Consider the following 16270-nt stretch of genomic DNA (forward strand, 5'->3'; position numbering starts at 1 on the left):
AATATAATTAGGAATTATAATATTTTGCATACTTGTGTTTTTTCCAGATGCACAGCGAGATGGCACATGCTGCTCGTGATGGTCAGCACCCTCTAAGACATCCACCCATGGGTCCCCCCTCACACCATCTCATGCAGGGAGCACTCCCTCCAACTCCCCACTCCATGCCCCCGTCACCCTCTAGAATCCCATTTGGCCCTCGACAGAACTCTGTACCTGGGAGTGCCACTATCCCAAGAGATAGACTGTCTAATGCCAATCCTCCGGCCCGTTCCAACTCTCCTTGTTCTAGCGCTATACTTGAGAGACGAGACGTCAAGCCAGATGAAAACCTGGGTGCGAAGAGCCACAGTCTAGCCAGAGGGAATGAGGGGTTGTATGCAGATCCATATCTGCTCCAAGAGGGGAGAATCGGGATTGCTACTGCCCACGGACCACACCCAAGCCCTGGGCTTGATGGTCCAGAACACGGCATGGGGACATTTCACCGTGCATCCATCCGCTCCACAAGCTCTTATGGTGGGCCCAGTCCCACAGACACTGTGGATCACCCTTCTCTGTACAGACAGAAGTCAAGAAACAGCCAACTGCCTACACTGGGTTCCAAGACTCCTCCTCCATCCCCTCACAGGATGACTGAGGTACGAATGATTGACATCCATGGCATGCCTCCTCATGGTCTGCCACCTCACGGCGTGCCGCCTCATGGTGTTCCCATGGAGAGAAGCTCACCAGTTCGACAGTCCTTCAGGAAGGACGAAGTTACAGGGACCAAGCCCAGGAACAGTGTGGGTTCACCTGTGCTTTCAGACCCTCAGGGTTACTCCCAGAATCCCCTTTCAGCTCAAAGTGACCAGTAAGTACCCGGGGACCGGAATGCTACAGACATTAATTTGGGTGGGATTAAAGCACTGCATGGGAGCATGGACTAATTCTGCATCCCAGTTTTACATTCACCATGAGTTGCTGAGCTCTTGTGCCTGTTCTGACTCTAATTCATCCTCCATGAGCAAAACCAAGAGTATGTGTCCTATCATTGTCTGTCAACTTTAAATCCTGTAAATTAGGTTCAGTAGACTAATCCACATATTACGTTTCAGCATGGTTTGTCTAAACAAACATATTTCACAAAGCTGACCATTGCTTTCAAAATGTTGATAACCTTAGATTGTCGGGACGTAGACAAAGCTACCAACAAGAAAATAAAGATTTTCTTTGTGTTACTTTGAACATTGATCCATCAACAATATATAAACACAGCTGAATAGCAAGAGGAATGCTTGCTTAATAGACAAGAAAATTGGGCTTTCTGTAAAGAGAGTTGACAAAGAATATGCACATACCAAAAACCATAGAAAATATTGACCAGGTTTGCCCTATTAGTCGAACAGATCATCCTAGTCCACCTGCGAGACTTAAAACCTCAGTTAAAAACACTTTGGGACAAATTTTAATCCTCAAAATAAATATGGTCCCACAGAGTTCCATGTAGCTTTCATAGAATAATCATTTACCTGTAAAATACTATGAGACACTGAGGCTAGGAATGATTGTGATCACATTGACTTTGTGTCACAGCGATGACCTCAATCTGTCCGGTGTCCTCAACGTGCCCCATATCCTTCCTAAAAATAGATGATTAGATCTGAAGACAAAAGTTGCTCTCTTTTCCAAGATCTTGGCTTATAAAGGAATGCCATTGGAAGAGTTCCTGTTCCCTCTTCTGGCCTTTTAGGTTTTTTCATACGGTATAATTTTCAAATTGTTCTTTCACTCTGTGCTTAGTGGCTACCTGGTGAATGACTATTGTTTGAGCCAAAAAAAAAAAAGTTAGGACTTAACCCTGGGAGTCATTCAGAAATATTTGTATATCAGTGAAAAGGAAATTCATGTTCAAGTATTAAGGAAGAAAAGATTAATTTGCTAACAACTCCCTTGTTGTCATAGATTTACATTAGCAGCAGCTGTGGTATCAGTAGAATTTTCTAATGTTTCTGCAGAGAGCGAATGAAGTTTATGGAGCAACAGATTGCCAGCTTGAGTGGTCTTGTTCATCATGCACTTTTAAAGAACCCAAACTCTAGTGGCAACAAGGCACCTCAAAGGTAAGCAACCACAGAGTAGAAGTGACGTATTCAGGAAAACTGAGATTTCAATGAACGACCTGGAGATTCAGGTAAACCAGGAAAAATAAAGTATTTTCTCAATAATGGCTGCCTCAAAGACTCAGGATTGTCTGGTGAAAAGTAAATAGGTTTGTCTGTCTGTAAATCAATATTTAAATATAAATGACCACTAAATATGGTTTATTTGGCATCATTTCAAGACACTGCTTTTGGATCTTCTATGTAGAACCCCAGTTTTAACTTAAAGATTAGTGTGAAATGCCTGTGACTGCAGTGAATTTGTATGTTTTTGTGCCATAATGATAAAGCTTGTTAACATCATTAACATCATTTTAACCTCTCTGGTTTGTCATTTTTTTTCTTGTCATGCTTTGTTTTATGTATTTAATGTTACTAAAATTAACCTGCAAACCTAAAGTTTGTCCCACAAACACAACTTAAAAAAAAATAGTTGTTTTCAAAATTCTGTTTTAATGAATTTTCCTTGCTGCAGTGAAAGACCACCGAAGACCTCGTCCCCAGCTCACAGTGCTCAGAGTTCAGGTTAGTAGCACTGTATTTCTCTGCAGCCTTTCTTCTTCAACAACCCTTTTAATGCCAGAACGTCTTGTCCAGACAAGCCCACACTTCACTGTCAGTCTGCAGCGAGCAGAGCTGAGGAGAGGCGAAACAAAGTCAGGCTTCCTTGCTTGTCATCAGCTCATATGCTCACAATCCTCTCCCTGATACATGGAGTTGAATTGGAGTTAAGAGATGAGAGCCAGCAGAGCTCACCCGAAAGCCCCTCAGAGCAATTCATAAAACAAGATGCTGTTGCTTCCAAAGCTTGACGATCACTCGGTGATTCAGTGATCCAATCTTTGCTGTGCACTGATCTGCCACCCAATTTGAGTTGATGAAAAGATCTGCAACCTCCTTTGCCCGTGGCAGAGCAAAACATTACACTATTTATCTGACTTAATTTGTTTTTTTACAGACTCCCAAAGCTTTGTCAGTCCTGCTATCTGTCGTGCCTCTCTATGCAAAACAATGAACGAGAATTATAATGAAAATAACCTCAAACAAGTCCTATCATGTCTATGCTTAGAATAAGTGCGTGCATATAAATCAGAGCAAACAAGGTGTCCTGTCTTCACTTAACTCCACACATGCTCCCTCGACTCTGCCTGTAAAGTTGTGGAGTACGGCAGGCAATTTTAACATATAAGCAAATCACAATCCTGTCACTAGTTACTATTTTTGATATGAATAATAAAATTTCTCCTAGTAAAAATACTAAGAAGAAACCCCATTTTTGATATCTAAAATAGTTCATAGAGGTAGGAATGTGATTTAAATATATATTAAAACGGTCTGCCGTACACGGGCCCATCTCGAGGGAGCAAACAGGCAGAGTTGAGCCCGCAGATTATTATGCAAATATTGCTCATACAAATGAAATATTGTTAACCAAGCTGTTCAGTGAGTATGCATACAATCTAAAAACTTTGAAAGGAAAAAAATGTAGCCCACCAAAAGCAACATGAGGACAATGTCCAAAGCAAGAAAGCAAGAAGCAAGAAAAAAAGCTGCATTCCCTCGTTATGACGTGTGGTCCAGGCTGGTGCGTCGCATAAAAATACATCATCAGTTAGTTTTATCGCTGGGTGGCAAATGATTACTGTCAGAAATTATTCTTGCGATATCATAAATATTACAATATATCCCATCCCTACTTTTCAGTACTTTTTGTGTTGGGATTGAATAAATCTTCTAAACATTAGGAACATTAAAAACATTAGTCTGGTCTTCCATCTCATCAAAGGAACCACAAATTAAAGAGGTTTCTTCAGTGCTGTCGTACAGTGTGCGTGCACTTTTTTTAATAACTTTTTTTTTCATGGACAAAAGCAGCAGCAGTTTACACTGGAACTTGTATTTCAGGTCTGGGAATTTGTAGGATATAGTGTGAACAGATATTTGGGATTTTACAAAAATACAAGTCCATTACTGCCTAACAGTGCATGTCTACTTTTGACAAAGGTTCAAAGGATTGCTTTCCCCAAAAACTGACATTCTTTGGCCTGACTGTAAAGTTTTCAAGGTCTGATCATTTGGTATTTATCTGAGATACGTTTTGAGATATGGTTACATCTTGCGCTGTTGTTGCACCCAGTTTAGGACCTAAATAGCTCTTCCGAAGCAATTACCATGGCTATTTTTGTTTTTGGCAGAAATTGGAAACACTTTATACCTAAAGTTTTGCAAAGAAAGCAGTTTACAGCTGGATTTGTAGATTTTTCCAGACCACTTTTGTCTTCAAGTATATGTTGTATTATTAATATTTCACCCCACCCGCCTGTGATCAAATTGTATGTAACTACACTACTGCATATTGGCCTAAATCTCAGATATTATTGCATTACAAAAATTAAACTATTCCTGTGGTGGCAAATAAAGAAAGACATGTCAGTTTCAACCTCTTTTTATCAGTTACTTCTAAATTTCTTCCATTAGAAGCCAGTGGTGCTGCCTGAAAAAGGTCCTTCAAATCAAAACTCATGCTGAGGTTTGAACTAAATTATTATTGCTTTTGACCATTTAGGGCATTTTTTCCAAGCCACAAACATTACCTCTATTGGTTTCCATGGTTCCAGCCTCCCATGGCTCTGAAAAAGCTTTGACAGACATTTTAAAATTGCAGTCGGTCTTAGTGTTGGTATATCTGTGCTCATTGTGCAGGCAGAAAAAAGAGATTTAGAAAAACCTTAACTAAAAATTGTTTTGTTTTGTTTTTTCCTGACCTAGGTGGTTCTCCAGTCTTGGCTCCAAAAAGCAGTGCAGCCTCATCAGACAAGAACTTAGCTCCTCTTAAAGTCAACCTCCTGCAGTTCAGGAAGAATGTGTCTGACCTCAGGGTGCAACTCCATCAGATGAGACAGTTGCAGGCAAGAACTGTTTTCCCCTTTTAATTGGTTCAGTTTTGTGTCATTTTAGATGTGCGCCTGTCCTCTGCTTCTTTAGAACTCTGCTGGTTCGTTAGTTTCGAGGGTTCTCGATATACCCCTGTTTCACCGTGTACATCCCCTACAGCTCCAGAATCAGGAGGTGTTGCGGGTGCAGCTGAAGCGAGCAGAGCAGGAAATCAGTATTAAACTCACAGAGGCCATGCGGCGTCTCGAAGACCCCGTCCAGAGGCAGCGAGTTCTGGTGGAAGAGGACCGGCAGAAGTACTTGGTTATGGAGGAGCGTGTCCTCACACAGCTCAGGTGAGAATGCACAAAAAGCCACGGATGATTAACCTCATGTCAAATGAGTTGAGGTGATATTTTAAAGTAAAAGCAACACCAATGACAATAAAAAATATATACATTGTTCAAAGATTTGCAGATATTTTATATATTATTTTGTTAAAAATATGACAAAAGGAACAAGTCAAATGTAGAAAAAGAAATGTAGTTTTCTTCTTTTTCTAAATTTGGTGTCAGTAAGGGGCTTGCTTGGTCAGTAACATGATTTAGTATATAACAAAAGGGCTAAATCTTTTAAAAGTTAAAATAGGAAGGTGTTTACAGCTTTGTTGGTACTGTGTTTACAAAAAGGGATCAGTTATCGGTTTTAGTTCATGTGAAGGTCATATGATCGGTGCTTAGTTAAGTTTTAGATTTATTTAATGTTTTCCATCGTTTTTGTATACTTGTTTCTGCAAAACTACAGTTTTATGTTCAGTGTTTGATTTTGAGAACCTGTTTCCTATTTTTGGTTGTGGTTAGCTTTTTTTCCTGCCCATGTTTCACAGCAACATGTTAGTACCATTTGGTTTGGTTTATCACTCTGGATTCCTGTTTCTTTTGTAGTTTCTGAATGTCCTGCCCTTCCTGCCATTCTTAGTTTTGTAATGTTTAGTTACTGTATTAAAACCTTTTTATTTTGTTGGTCACTGCCTCTTGAAAGTCCTGCAGTTGGTTCCTTGACTCCATTTTGTGACAGCATTGATGGATCAAAAGTGGAGGTTCTTTTAGTAAATCCTGGACAGAGCACTCTCATGATGTAAGGAATAAACAGTTTTAACAGGATACATACATATACTGCAGCAAATAGTTGTTATACGTGAAAATATTTAGCACAAATTTTGTGAAAAACAACAAAGGAACTACTAAATGTAGCTGAAATCTTATGTCAAGGAGGATTGGAAAAACGTTTAGTTTTAAAAGTTACAGCAGTTCATCAAACACTTGTTTATGCTGGCATCAAATGTAGAAAAACAGGTAATTATGTTTTAGCTTTCAACATTTAGTGTTCTTTTTTTCTGTATTATTTTCATGTTATTACAGAGTTCGAATAATTTGCATGGTGAAGTAGGTTGTCTTTTGCACTAAAGCTTTTCACAAGCTTTAAAGCAGACACACCCAGGTAATGCCAGTCAGTGTTTCTCCATTTGTAGGAAATTCCCCAAAAGGTTTCATCTTCATCAGCTCACTTGAGCCATTCAATCCTTAACTCTTTGACAAGCCAACACCCTCCAAATTGTAGCCCACAGGTTTATGCAAGCAGTGCGTGTGTGTGTGTGTGAGTGCTCAGTGCAGAACAATGGACCTAACCGTGGAGTAATTACTTACTACCCCGTTCTTACTTTAATTCACTCGCCTCATCACGCCAACACGGAGCAGTAATTAAATCCCTTTTATTTTTACGTTTACAAGGTGAGGTCAAACCTTGTTGTCTCACAAGACCGTGGTGAGCAGAGGCTTGGGTAAATTCAGTTGACAGTAACTGATGAGAGACGAAATGGTAAAAGCCAATGAGTTGACGCTAGAATAAGCTCTGCATTATTCTTTAAATCCATCCTTTTGAGTCAGCAAAACAAGTCTGCTTTCACTTTAAATGAGGCGTGGTAATAAGAGCTGCTCAGCTTGAAGACGACTCAAATAAGAGAACTAGAAGAGAAAAACACCTATTGTTATCTTGCATTTTTGAGGTGAAAAATAAGACAACCGTTGCTATAAAAGAACAGGGATTCCTGAAAAAGCAAAATGCTGTAGAATCAGCAAAACTTATAATAATAATAACTAAGATCTGTTCAAGTGAAATTCTTTGGAAAGGTTCTGAACTATTAAAACCTTACTTGTTAAGAGATAGCTTGTTGAACAGCTTCAGTTTGTAGCAATAAAGATTACTTCTGACCAGACTAATAAGTTAAGGGCTAATCTGAGAAGGGTCCAGACTAAAGTGAATTTGCTGCTAAAACGACTTAAATCATGCAAACATCATAGCGGTTCATGCAAATGTTGTTTTATAAACCTTTATACCCTTGTCAAATTTGAATTACATCATTATTTATATAGAATTCTATAATTGTTTGTGAGTGCAAATAGCAGAAGCAGATAGCTGTAGCACTACTATTCCTCTGTGGCACTTCCAACAGGCAGTCATATGTTTTCTATTGGAATAAACCTGTAATGTGAAATTAGCAGCAATATAAAGGTTTATAAAATAACATTCACATGAACTGTTATGATTTTTTTGAGTCTGGAGTTGTTTGAAGATGACACTAAACCACTCAGGTCTTGGCTTCACTCAGACTAGGCATTAGCTTGTCAATCTGGCCAGAATTGAACTTTATTTCTCTGAACTGAGGTCATTCAAAGAGTGATATACAACAAGTAAAAAAAATACACAGAAATTCACTTCAAACGACCCTACAGTTTACATTGTATAAAAGAAAAGGAAAAACGAAAAGTGCAAAATGATTGTCAAGCAGTTGCCGTCTGAAATGGTTCGTTGGATTGTCTGCCTCTTAAAGTTTGACACCCAGAAACGTACATCATGGCAGAGGCTTGATACAGATCAACAAGCTGTTTTCATTGTCCTCAGCTAGACTTTCCATGACTCCTCTCACCAGCTGGCCTTGGCATTTCACTCACTGTCCCTTCAGGAGACTTCAATAAAAGAGTGTTCCTCAAGGGTACCTAAACACAATGAAACACCATTTTAGCTGTTCTCATGCAGCCCAGCACTGCACACAATGTTATCATTCAGCACATTTCCTCTCTGAATGGACAGTTTTCTTTACCAGCTTTCTAAAATGAACATGTGATGTATTTTATTTTTATGTGAGGACTTCCTCTCAACAATAAACTCTAAATTTGTGGTTTTAGGAGGAGACTCAATCGAGTCTAGACTCAGCAATAAACTTAATGTAGTCAGACAAATGATCTGAGTTATAAAAATATTTACTGACTTATGTGTTTTACAGATAATGTTTTTCTTTTAAATGGATCTCATAATTTGCTCTCAACTCTGCTCCTTTTATGCTCATTTGTGATCTTAAAAATCAATGATTGTGCCCTGCCCCCTGGTGTTTCCAAAGCGTATATACATACAAATAATAAAATCAGCTGCTTAAAAGAAAATGTGTCTGAAAGCCTTAAAGAAAATGAACTGAACTCAGCAGAAACTTGAACATATTCTTGAGTTTTCTTCTGGTAAAAAATAAAATGTGCAGTATCATGATGTGTTGATGTGTTTTTTTGTTACCTAATTGACCCAAAGGCTTTTTTTTGTCGTTGTTGTTGTTGTCTTCACAGTGAGTTGGAACAATACGTAGGTTCTCTGCAGAACGACTCAGCAACAACACACAGATTGGTGACCCTAAAGGACGTGGAGGAGGGAGCCGTGACTCTGAGGAAGGTGGGAGAATCTCTGGCGGGCCTTAAAGGTAAGATATGGTAGATGGCAACGTTTTACAAATTGGCATTTTACCTGGTAGATACAACATCCTTTGTATAGAAGTTAGCACATTATTTTGTTGAAATTCCTGCCGATGTGGTGCCACACAAAGTATCCCCCAGTGAAAGACACATTATCACATGTAGCAACTCTGTACTGCCAGCAGATTAGGCTTGTGTGTTATTTGGCTTAATATGCCCAGATCTAAATGAAAAGTAGCTATGCAAGCAGCTACATGTGCTTAGTAAACTGCAATAAAAGAAAAGTGTAACTGGTGAATTTTCTGAATGTTTTCATGTGTCTGCGTTATATCAGGAGAGTTTCCAGCCCTCCAAACCAGAATGCGAGCTGTCCTCAGAGTCGAGGTGGAGGCTGTCAAGTTTTTGAAGGAGGAGCCCCACAAACTCGACAGCATGTTGAAACGGGTCAAGAGCCTGACTGACACCCTCAGCACTCTGAGAAGGTAGGAGGAGGAGGAAGGGGGTGTGTGGATGGGGATAAAGTAGGGATCAGGAGAACAGGTCCTGAAGTGTCGCGGCTGAGTGTGTGAGAGGGAATTGAAGATGAAATAAAAAAAGGGGGCTGTGCAGGCCTTTTCAAAGGAGTGTATGATGTGGGAGATTGTACTGTTTGATTATACTGGTAGGCCAGCTTTCATCCCTTCAAAGAGGTCATTCCGTGCGGACAGAAGAATGAGGCATCCAGCTAGATTTACTTCATCCACCTTCACTGAACCGATAAGTGACAAATTTTGGTGAACACTGCAGGCTCTTTTCCATTTTCATATGTCACACATACCAAACTCACTCCTGGCTTTTCTTTTACATTAAAAAAAATCTCCCCCTGCTTACCTTCATTTCAGCAGTTGACATTATTTCTAGATGAACTGAATTGTGTGATTCCCTCTTCTCTGCAGATGTGCAACAGAGAGTTCTCAGAAAGGACTTGACTCTTCTAATAATAAGTCGGTGGGTAACACTGATGTAACAGCTACAGAAGCCAATGCAGAAGCTCCCCCAGCGTCAGTGCAGCCGGGCTCAACTTCAGCTCCACCCGAGCCGCAGAGCTCCACCGTCAGATCCGAGGTGATGCCCTCCTCCCCTGTGGTCATCCACCATGTCCAGAGTTCCCCGGTTTACATGCAGCAGTCTCAGCAGTCTGCAGCCCTCACCACTCAGCCCAGTCCTCCCCTCACCCCGAGCCCCACTCTCATCCCCAGTCCCAACCTTAACAAGAATCATGGGCTGGAGGATCACAAAGGAGCAATTTCAGATCCACCAAGTCCTGTCCGCCATAAGAAAGCTCATGGGAATCCAGTGAATAATGGGAACAGCGCTCCCCATCAAGATCTTGTTATAGAAGAGCTACAAAACAGTCAGGACAAAAGCAAAAGCAGAGCTATGTCCATAGAGGTATGTTTAGCAAAGAAATTTAGAGCGATGGTAAAACAAATAATAAATTCACTGAAATCTGAATCCCATTGTTTCATCATTTGTAACTGCTGTAAGTAGGTATTTTGTTACTTTAGGAGAAGAAGTCCTTAATTTTATGACACAGCAAAGTTGTTTTTTGCTCTTTTTTTAATTATTATTATTATTTTACTTCTTTTTACCTGCAGGCTAAAGAGAAGGAGTGGGAGGAGAAGAGGCAGAACATGGGTCATTATGATGGAAAGGAGTTTGAGAAGATCCTTCAAGAAGCTCAGGCCAACATGATGAAGGGTATTCCAAGTCTGGAGGTAGAAGAAAACCAGCCACTGCCTTCTGCTGGGATTGTGGAACAGGGAAACATCCCCAGCCCTGTCGAGTCACCATCAGGTACAATTTAAACTTCATGTAACTTTAAAAAAAATATTATAAAATCACTTTATCATCATTAGCAACTCATACTAACATTTCTTTTCAACATGATTTTACTAACCTGCGTGACAGAGGAGCCTCAGTTAGACAAACCCTCGAAGAAAGGGTTGGAGAAACTCCCAAAACCTCAGATGGAGAAATCTGCTAAGCCAGCACCGGAGAGACCCTCAAAAGCTGCCATCAAGCCAGCAGCTGCTGACGGCTTGTCCAGACAGGGCTCTGATAAATCCAATAAGTCTCCACCGCCTCCACCTCCAAGGAAAACCTTCTCCAGCTCCAGCTCAGGAATGACGACGACTCGTTCTGGTGAGGTGGTGTACACCAGCAGGAAGGAGAGCACCTCAGCACAGGTCAGTGAGGAAGGAGGTTGTCAGGTCTGTTTGTATGTGGCAAGAGTTAGGCCTCAAGTAGCTTAGCTCTGCATTAAAGACTATGGATTACGCTAGTATACATAAATAATTATCTAAATTTCTAAAAAGCAATACGTCCTCTTCTAATAAGTTGCACTCATACTTGATTTAATGTAATTTGAAAGTGGTTACAAGTTTCTCATGTTACGCCTGGTTCTTTGTTTAATTATACTCTCTATAGCACTGTGATGCTAAGTTTTTAATAACTTTGCTGCCTTATTTTATGGTTTTGCAGCAAGAATTAAGAATTAATTTAGTAAACATGACTCTTTGCAGGAGAGTGAGGAGGATGCTCCACCTTCCTCCCCCCAACCAAAACCAACAAAGGTCCTCGCAGAGATCAAGCCGAAGCCTGCCACACCTCCCCTCGTCACTCCTTCTGTTACCAGAGAAGAGGAGGACGAAGGGGAAAAGATCATGGCAGAGCTTCAGGTGAGATGCATGCAAACACAAACATTCGTACACATCTTGTCAAATATATGCAAATCCAGTCAATGAATGTGAGATTGATTCAGTTCTGCATTACGGGAGTCTGTTGCTTTTCACCTTTTCTTGTGGTGATTGATTTCCTTGGAAGTGGCAAAGGCTGACAGCTGCCAAAGGAGGATCCTATTTGGCAGCCCGCTAGATTTGAACAACTGTTGACAGTGGTCTAAAGAGTCCTCCTCAAAACCTTTGTCCCTATGTCCCTCTGGCCTGTCTCCACCCTTCAGGTTTTCCAGAAGTGCACAGTTAAGGATGTAGGGGTGAAAAATTTGGTTGAACCCACTACTCGAATTGAACCCCAAATCAAAGAGTTAAGACCAGGAACTTTGTTACCGCTCAAAGAGAAAAAGGTAACATGTATGTCGTCATGCAGCTGCCCATCTAACTGCCTGCCTCTACCAACTGTTTGATACGATCAATGGCTGTGTCCTAACGCTTCTACAATCCCTGTGCTCTTGCTTTGGCTCAAGAGAAACCTATAGCAGCTGCCTCCACAACGCTCCTTTCCCTACCTCCTTATTTTTTCCTCCTTTTGATTCTGCTGGATTTCACAGCTTGGGTTCTTGACAGGATTAAGTCTGCATAAAATTGAGCTTCTGAAAAGCTGCTGTGTCTTTTGTATGATGTGTTTAAAAAAATGATTTAGTCCTCACTTGTCTTTTCTTCCAAACCAATAAAGACCTGTAACTTATCTTACAGGCAATTCAGTTGTCTTCTGTCTTTCTTTGATGACAATCTTCATACAAAATCAACAGTATATACCAAAATGAAAGTATGTTTTCAAATAATTATTAATTCAGATAAACATAGGTAAAACTCACGTTTGTAGACACAATGGGATTTTGCAGACTTGGTTCATCCAAGGTCAGTCTGACCACTTTGCATGCTCCTCTCCCTCCCTTATTTTCTGAAAAAAAATCTTTTTGGTTTCTCTTTTTCTTTGCACAACTTCACCCCAGTTTTTCCAAGCTTCACATCTTTGTAGCCAAATCAGCTACACATTTAACTCTATTCAAAGTAATTTATTTTTATAAATTAGAGATATATCATAAGTTTAAGCTTTGTTTTGGTATATGATACAATGTTCAGCATTGCACATGAGATAATGTTCCTGAAATTATGTTAGTACTATTTAACTGGAAAACAAAAAATATAAAAGAAAAATTGCAGACACTATTGGAATACAGTTGTAAATGTTTAAAAATTTACTCAGTCGAAAAAACATCATTTTAGCTTTCTAAAAGTGAAATGCATTTATTTGTCTTCCACAGATCTTTATGCAGCATTTATTATTAGAGCAGTAGGAAAAAAAAAGTAATACAATATAGAACAAAAGTCAATATGAGCACTACATAACTGTAATAGATTGTCATTCCTTGTAGATGATTTTTGTCAAATTCGATTTTGACACTAGATGATTGCTTCTGCAGTCATTTTTGTGAATTCAAAGTTAATCTGCTGCAACTTGGTAAACCAGTTGCACAGTAATATTATTCCCTCGCACATTGTCCTAGCAGAGCTCAGAGCCCAGTCGAGAGGATAAAGACCCAGAAACCGATGAAAACGGAAACACAACTATGCGACAGAGCCCTGGAGTATGTATGACTTTCATATCCTAACACTCTGTTCATAGTTATTCACTGTACATTTTAGAGTTTGACGGTTAGAAATCAGTCTCAAATTTTATATTTTGCTCTCACAGGTTATATATTACGTGACTGGCCAGATTCCCAAAGATCAGCCACCCCCATCAGGACTGGAGGGCATCCCAGAAAACAGAGAGCCCACACAGCCTCCAACACAGGTGTCAAATGTCACTGTTAATGACAATTCTCCAAGCCAGCAACAGCAGCTGCCACCTCTGTCTCCACCACCCAAATCACCTTCTGCTGTTACGCCTCCACCTATATCACCTAAACCTGTTGGACTCAACGGATTCAAACTGCCACGGAAGCACGTTAAACGTGCCGAATCCTTGAAGACCGGTGCAGAAGTTCAGAAGGAGAAAATCCCCAGCAAAACAAAAACTGAAAAGAAAAGCAAAACAAATTCAGGGCATGTTTCCTTACATAAAAATACCGTGCCTGAGCAAGTGGTGACCACAACAGCCAGTCCTGTTAAAGAAGCACCTAAACAGTTTATTCCTCCGTCCAAAAAGACTTCAGGTAATAAAAGTGATATACCTAAAGCTATTATTGAAGATGGTGACGAAGGAGCTAGTCTTAGTCCAGACTTACCTGGAGAAGAAGCACCTCCGCCCCCAGACAACATAGCATTCATGATCACTAACACCAAGGTCCAGGCCCTGTCTTGTGGAGAGTACCAAGAACTGGTTAGTGCCAAGAAAGGGAGTGTCCAGACGGTTACTGTTGGCAGTGCAGGAAATAAACCAAATGCCACTGACGACCCTACATCGCCACAGGATAACGGCTTTAACAAGAAGCCTGTCATCATCATCTTTAATGAACCAATGGATATTCGTTCGGCTTACAAACGCTTGTCCACCATCTTTGAATGCGAGGAGGAGCTTGAGCGAATGCTTGCTGAAGAGTCCATCAAAGAGGAGAGTGAGGAGTCGGACACCGAGAGGAGTGGTGGGCCGCCGGTAAAAGCTGGAGGTGCCGAGTTGGCTGACGGAGAGACAGTCAGCTTCTCACAGAGTACTGCAGATCCCACCAGGTCATCCTCCTCATCCTCATCCTCAATATCCGAACTAACAGATGGTGGTGCAAACGCGGAGTCAAATGGAGATGCCAAACAAGACGGCAAGAAAAAGTTCAAGTTTAAGTTTCCAAAGAAGCAGCTGTCCGCGTTGACACAGGCAATTCGAAGTAGCACCAAGTCTGGGAAGAAGACTCTACAGGTGGTGGTGTACGAAGATGAGGAAGAATGTGATGGTACAGTCCGACATCACAAAGAAGCAAAGAGATTTGAGATTACACGTTCAAAATCCTTCGCAGAAACCTCCAAGGGATCAGAATCTGCCACACAAAAATGGCAGTATTCCGACAATGTTTGCAGGACAGATGAGATTCGGAAAAGCACCTACAAGACTCTGGACAGTCTTGAGCAGACCATAAAGCAGCTGGAGAATACTATTAGTGAGATGGGACCACCCTCCCCTGAGGAGCTAGTCAGCACTGAAGACTCTAAAGCAAGAAATGGGAAAAGCTCAGAAGGAGTTGGGCTGAGGAGGACTTCCTCTCTCCCGACCTCCAAAACACAGAAAATAGCCAGCAAAAGCTCATTGCAGAAGAAGACAAAACCTCAGCTCCTTCCTCGTCCCAAAGCCATCCCTTCTGCCACCACCAACACCAACACTGCCCTCAGTGTACCCAGCAACATACAACAGGTCTCTCTTTAGCTCTTGTTCCAGGAGACTTTGGGTTTTTCTTTTTAACTTTTCAACCTGCCTTCACTCCAAACCTAACCACTGAGATCATAGAGCCATTAATCCACTTCACAGGTGCTCAGAAATGTTGGAAAATACCCCAGTGGCTTTCCGCCTCTGTGGAATCATGGTGACATGATTGGGTGGCATTTTATTGGGTTCCTGGTTACCATCTTTCCCCTGCAGTTCACTGCTAAAACTTTGAGGTTTTCAGCAAGTGGCGCACTGGTCTTCAAAGAGATTGTCATGATGTTCTTGTTACTTCCTTATTCTTGACTGCATGTACTATGAATACTTACTTTAAAGTTGATGGTCCTACTGGATGCATGGTCTTTCACTGGTGTTGTTGAGGTGTTAAACAAAAGAGTATATATTTCCGTGTCTTAACTTTTCATACTTCCTATGTGGTGTGTGTTTTTTCTACCTTTTTTTATTTCTTGTTTTGTTTTTCATTTGGATCCCCTTGCAGAACACCAGTGTCGCTTCCCCAACTAGTCGGATGCCCGTTCCTTTGTCTGCAAAGTCCAGGCAGTCGCCGGCTACATCTGACAAAGCAGGAAAACAGCAAAAACTGCAGGACGCTCAAAGGCAGTTCCGACAGGTAGTTTTAATGTAGGGTTTTTCCGGAGACTAGAGGATAGGCGTATTTAGGAAGTCGAAAGCATGAAGCAAATAAGGGGAATAAAAAGACTACCGATGCTGTGAGATGTCAAGTGTTTAAAAAAAATAAAAAATAAAGCCACAGCGGTGGCAAGTGTGGATCTGTTCTTGTTTCTCTTGAGTCTGCAATGACACAAAGGCATGTTTGACTTTTGACTGTTACCCCATAACTTCACTGTACTGTATGCTTCTGCATGTCCACACTGCTCATGGTTTTCACTGTGTTGGTGGCAAAAAAAAAGGAAAAAGGCAGAGAAAAGTGGAATCCTGTCCTGTGATCATCTGAGTTCCCATCACATCTCCAGGTCCCATCACAGCTGAGTTCCTAAACAGTGTCGCCAATTCCTATAAGGCGCTTTTGGCAGTGTTCAAATACAGATTTAACCGACTTGTTTTGGCTCCTCCCTTTTCACATTGCAACTCTGCTCATACCTGCCATCGCTGCTCGGCTTCCTTAACCCCACGGTGAAACATGTTTCCTTGCCGTCAGGACCTTGGCATAACCCACTCATCCAAGTCCACATTTCCCCTGTCTGCTGCCACTCTCCAAACCCCTAATGCTGTTTTCCAATTCACTCAACTACTTATAAGCACCTTTGCCTTCTCGGTTTTCTCCCACAGCCCCTCATG

General features: G+C 41.0%; 1 protein-coding gene across 22 annotated transcripts in view; it reads left to right on the forward strand.

Annotated features, from left to right (window-relative positions):
- si:ch211-285f17.1 (sickle tail protein homolog) overlaps positions 1-16270 on the forward strand; it is a 106531-nt gene that overhangs the window by 88315 nt on the left and 1946 nt on the right. For 13 of the 22 annotated variants that reach the window (XM_017406493.3, XM_017406492.3, XM_017406486.3 and 10 more), the window contains 15 exons: positions 48-856; positions 2001-2105; positions 2620-2669; positions 4914-5053; positions 5199-5374; positions 8693-8823; positions 9150-9297; positions 9751-10246; positions 10453-10651; positions 10766-11043; positions 11380-11535; positions 11817-11939; positions 13104-13184; positions 13292-14941; positions 15450-15581. In XM_017406493.3, coding sequence (XP_017261982.1) covers positions 48-856; positions 2001-2105; positions 2620-2669; positions 4914-5053; positions 5199-5374; positions 8693-8823; positions 9150-9297; positions 9751-10246; positions 10453-10651; positions 10766-11043; positions 11380-11535; positions 11817-11939; positions 13104-13184; positions 13292-14941; positions 15450-15581 — 4674 coding nt within the window. The remainder of the gene's footprint in view (positions 1-47; positions 857-2000; positions 2106-2619; positions 2670-4913; positions 5054-5198; positions 5375-8692; positions 8824-9149; positions 9298-9750; positions 10247-10452; positions 10652-10765; positions 11044-11379; positions 11536-11816; positions 11940-13103; positions 13185-13291; positions 14942-15449; positions 15582-16270) is intronic. The other 9 variants (XM_017406505.3, XM_017406507.3, XM_017406496.3 and 6 more) reach the window with 8 other exon arrangements.

Source organism: Kryptolebias marmoratus, linkage group LG21 (genome assembly GCF_001649575.2).
Source record: "Kryptolebias marmoratus isolate JLee-2015 linkage group LG21, ASM164957v2, whole genome shotgun sequence".
NCBI lineage: Eukaryota > Metazoa > Chordata > Actinopteri > Cyprinodontiformes > Rivulidae > Kryptolebias > Kryptolebias marmoratus.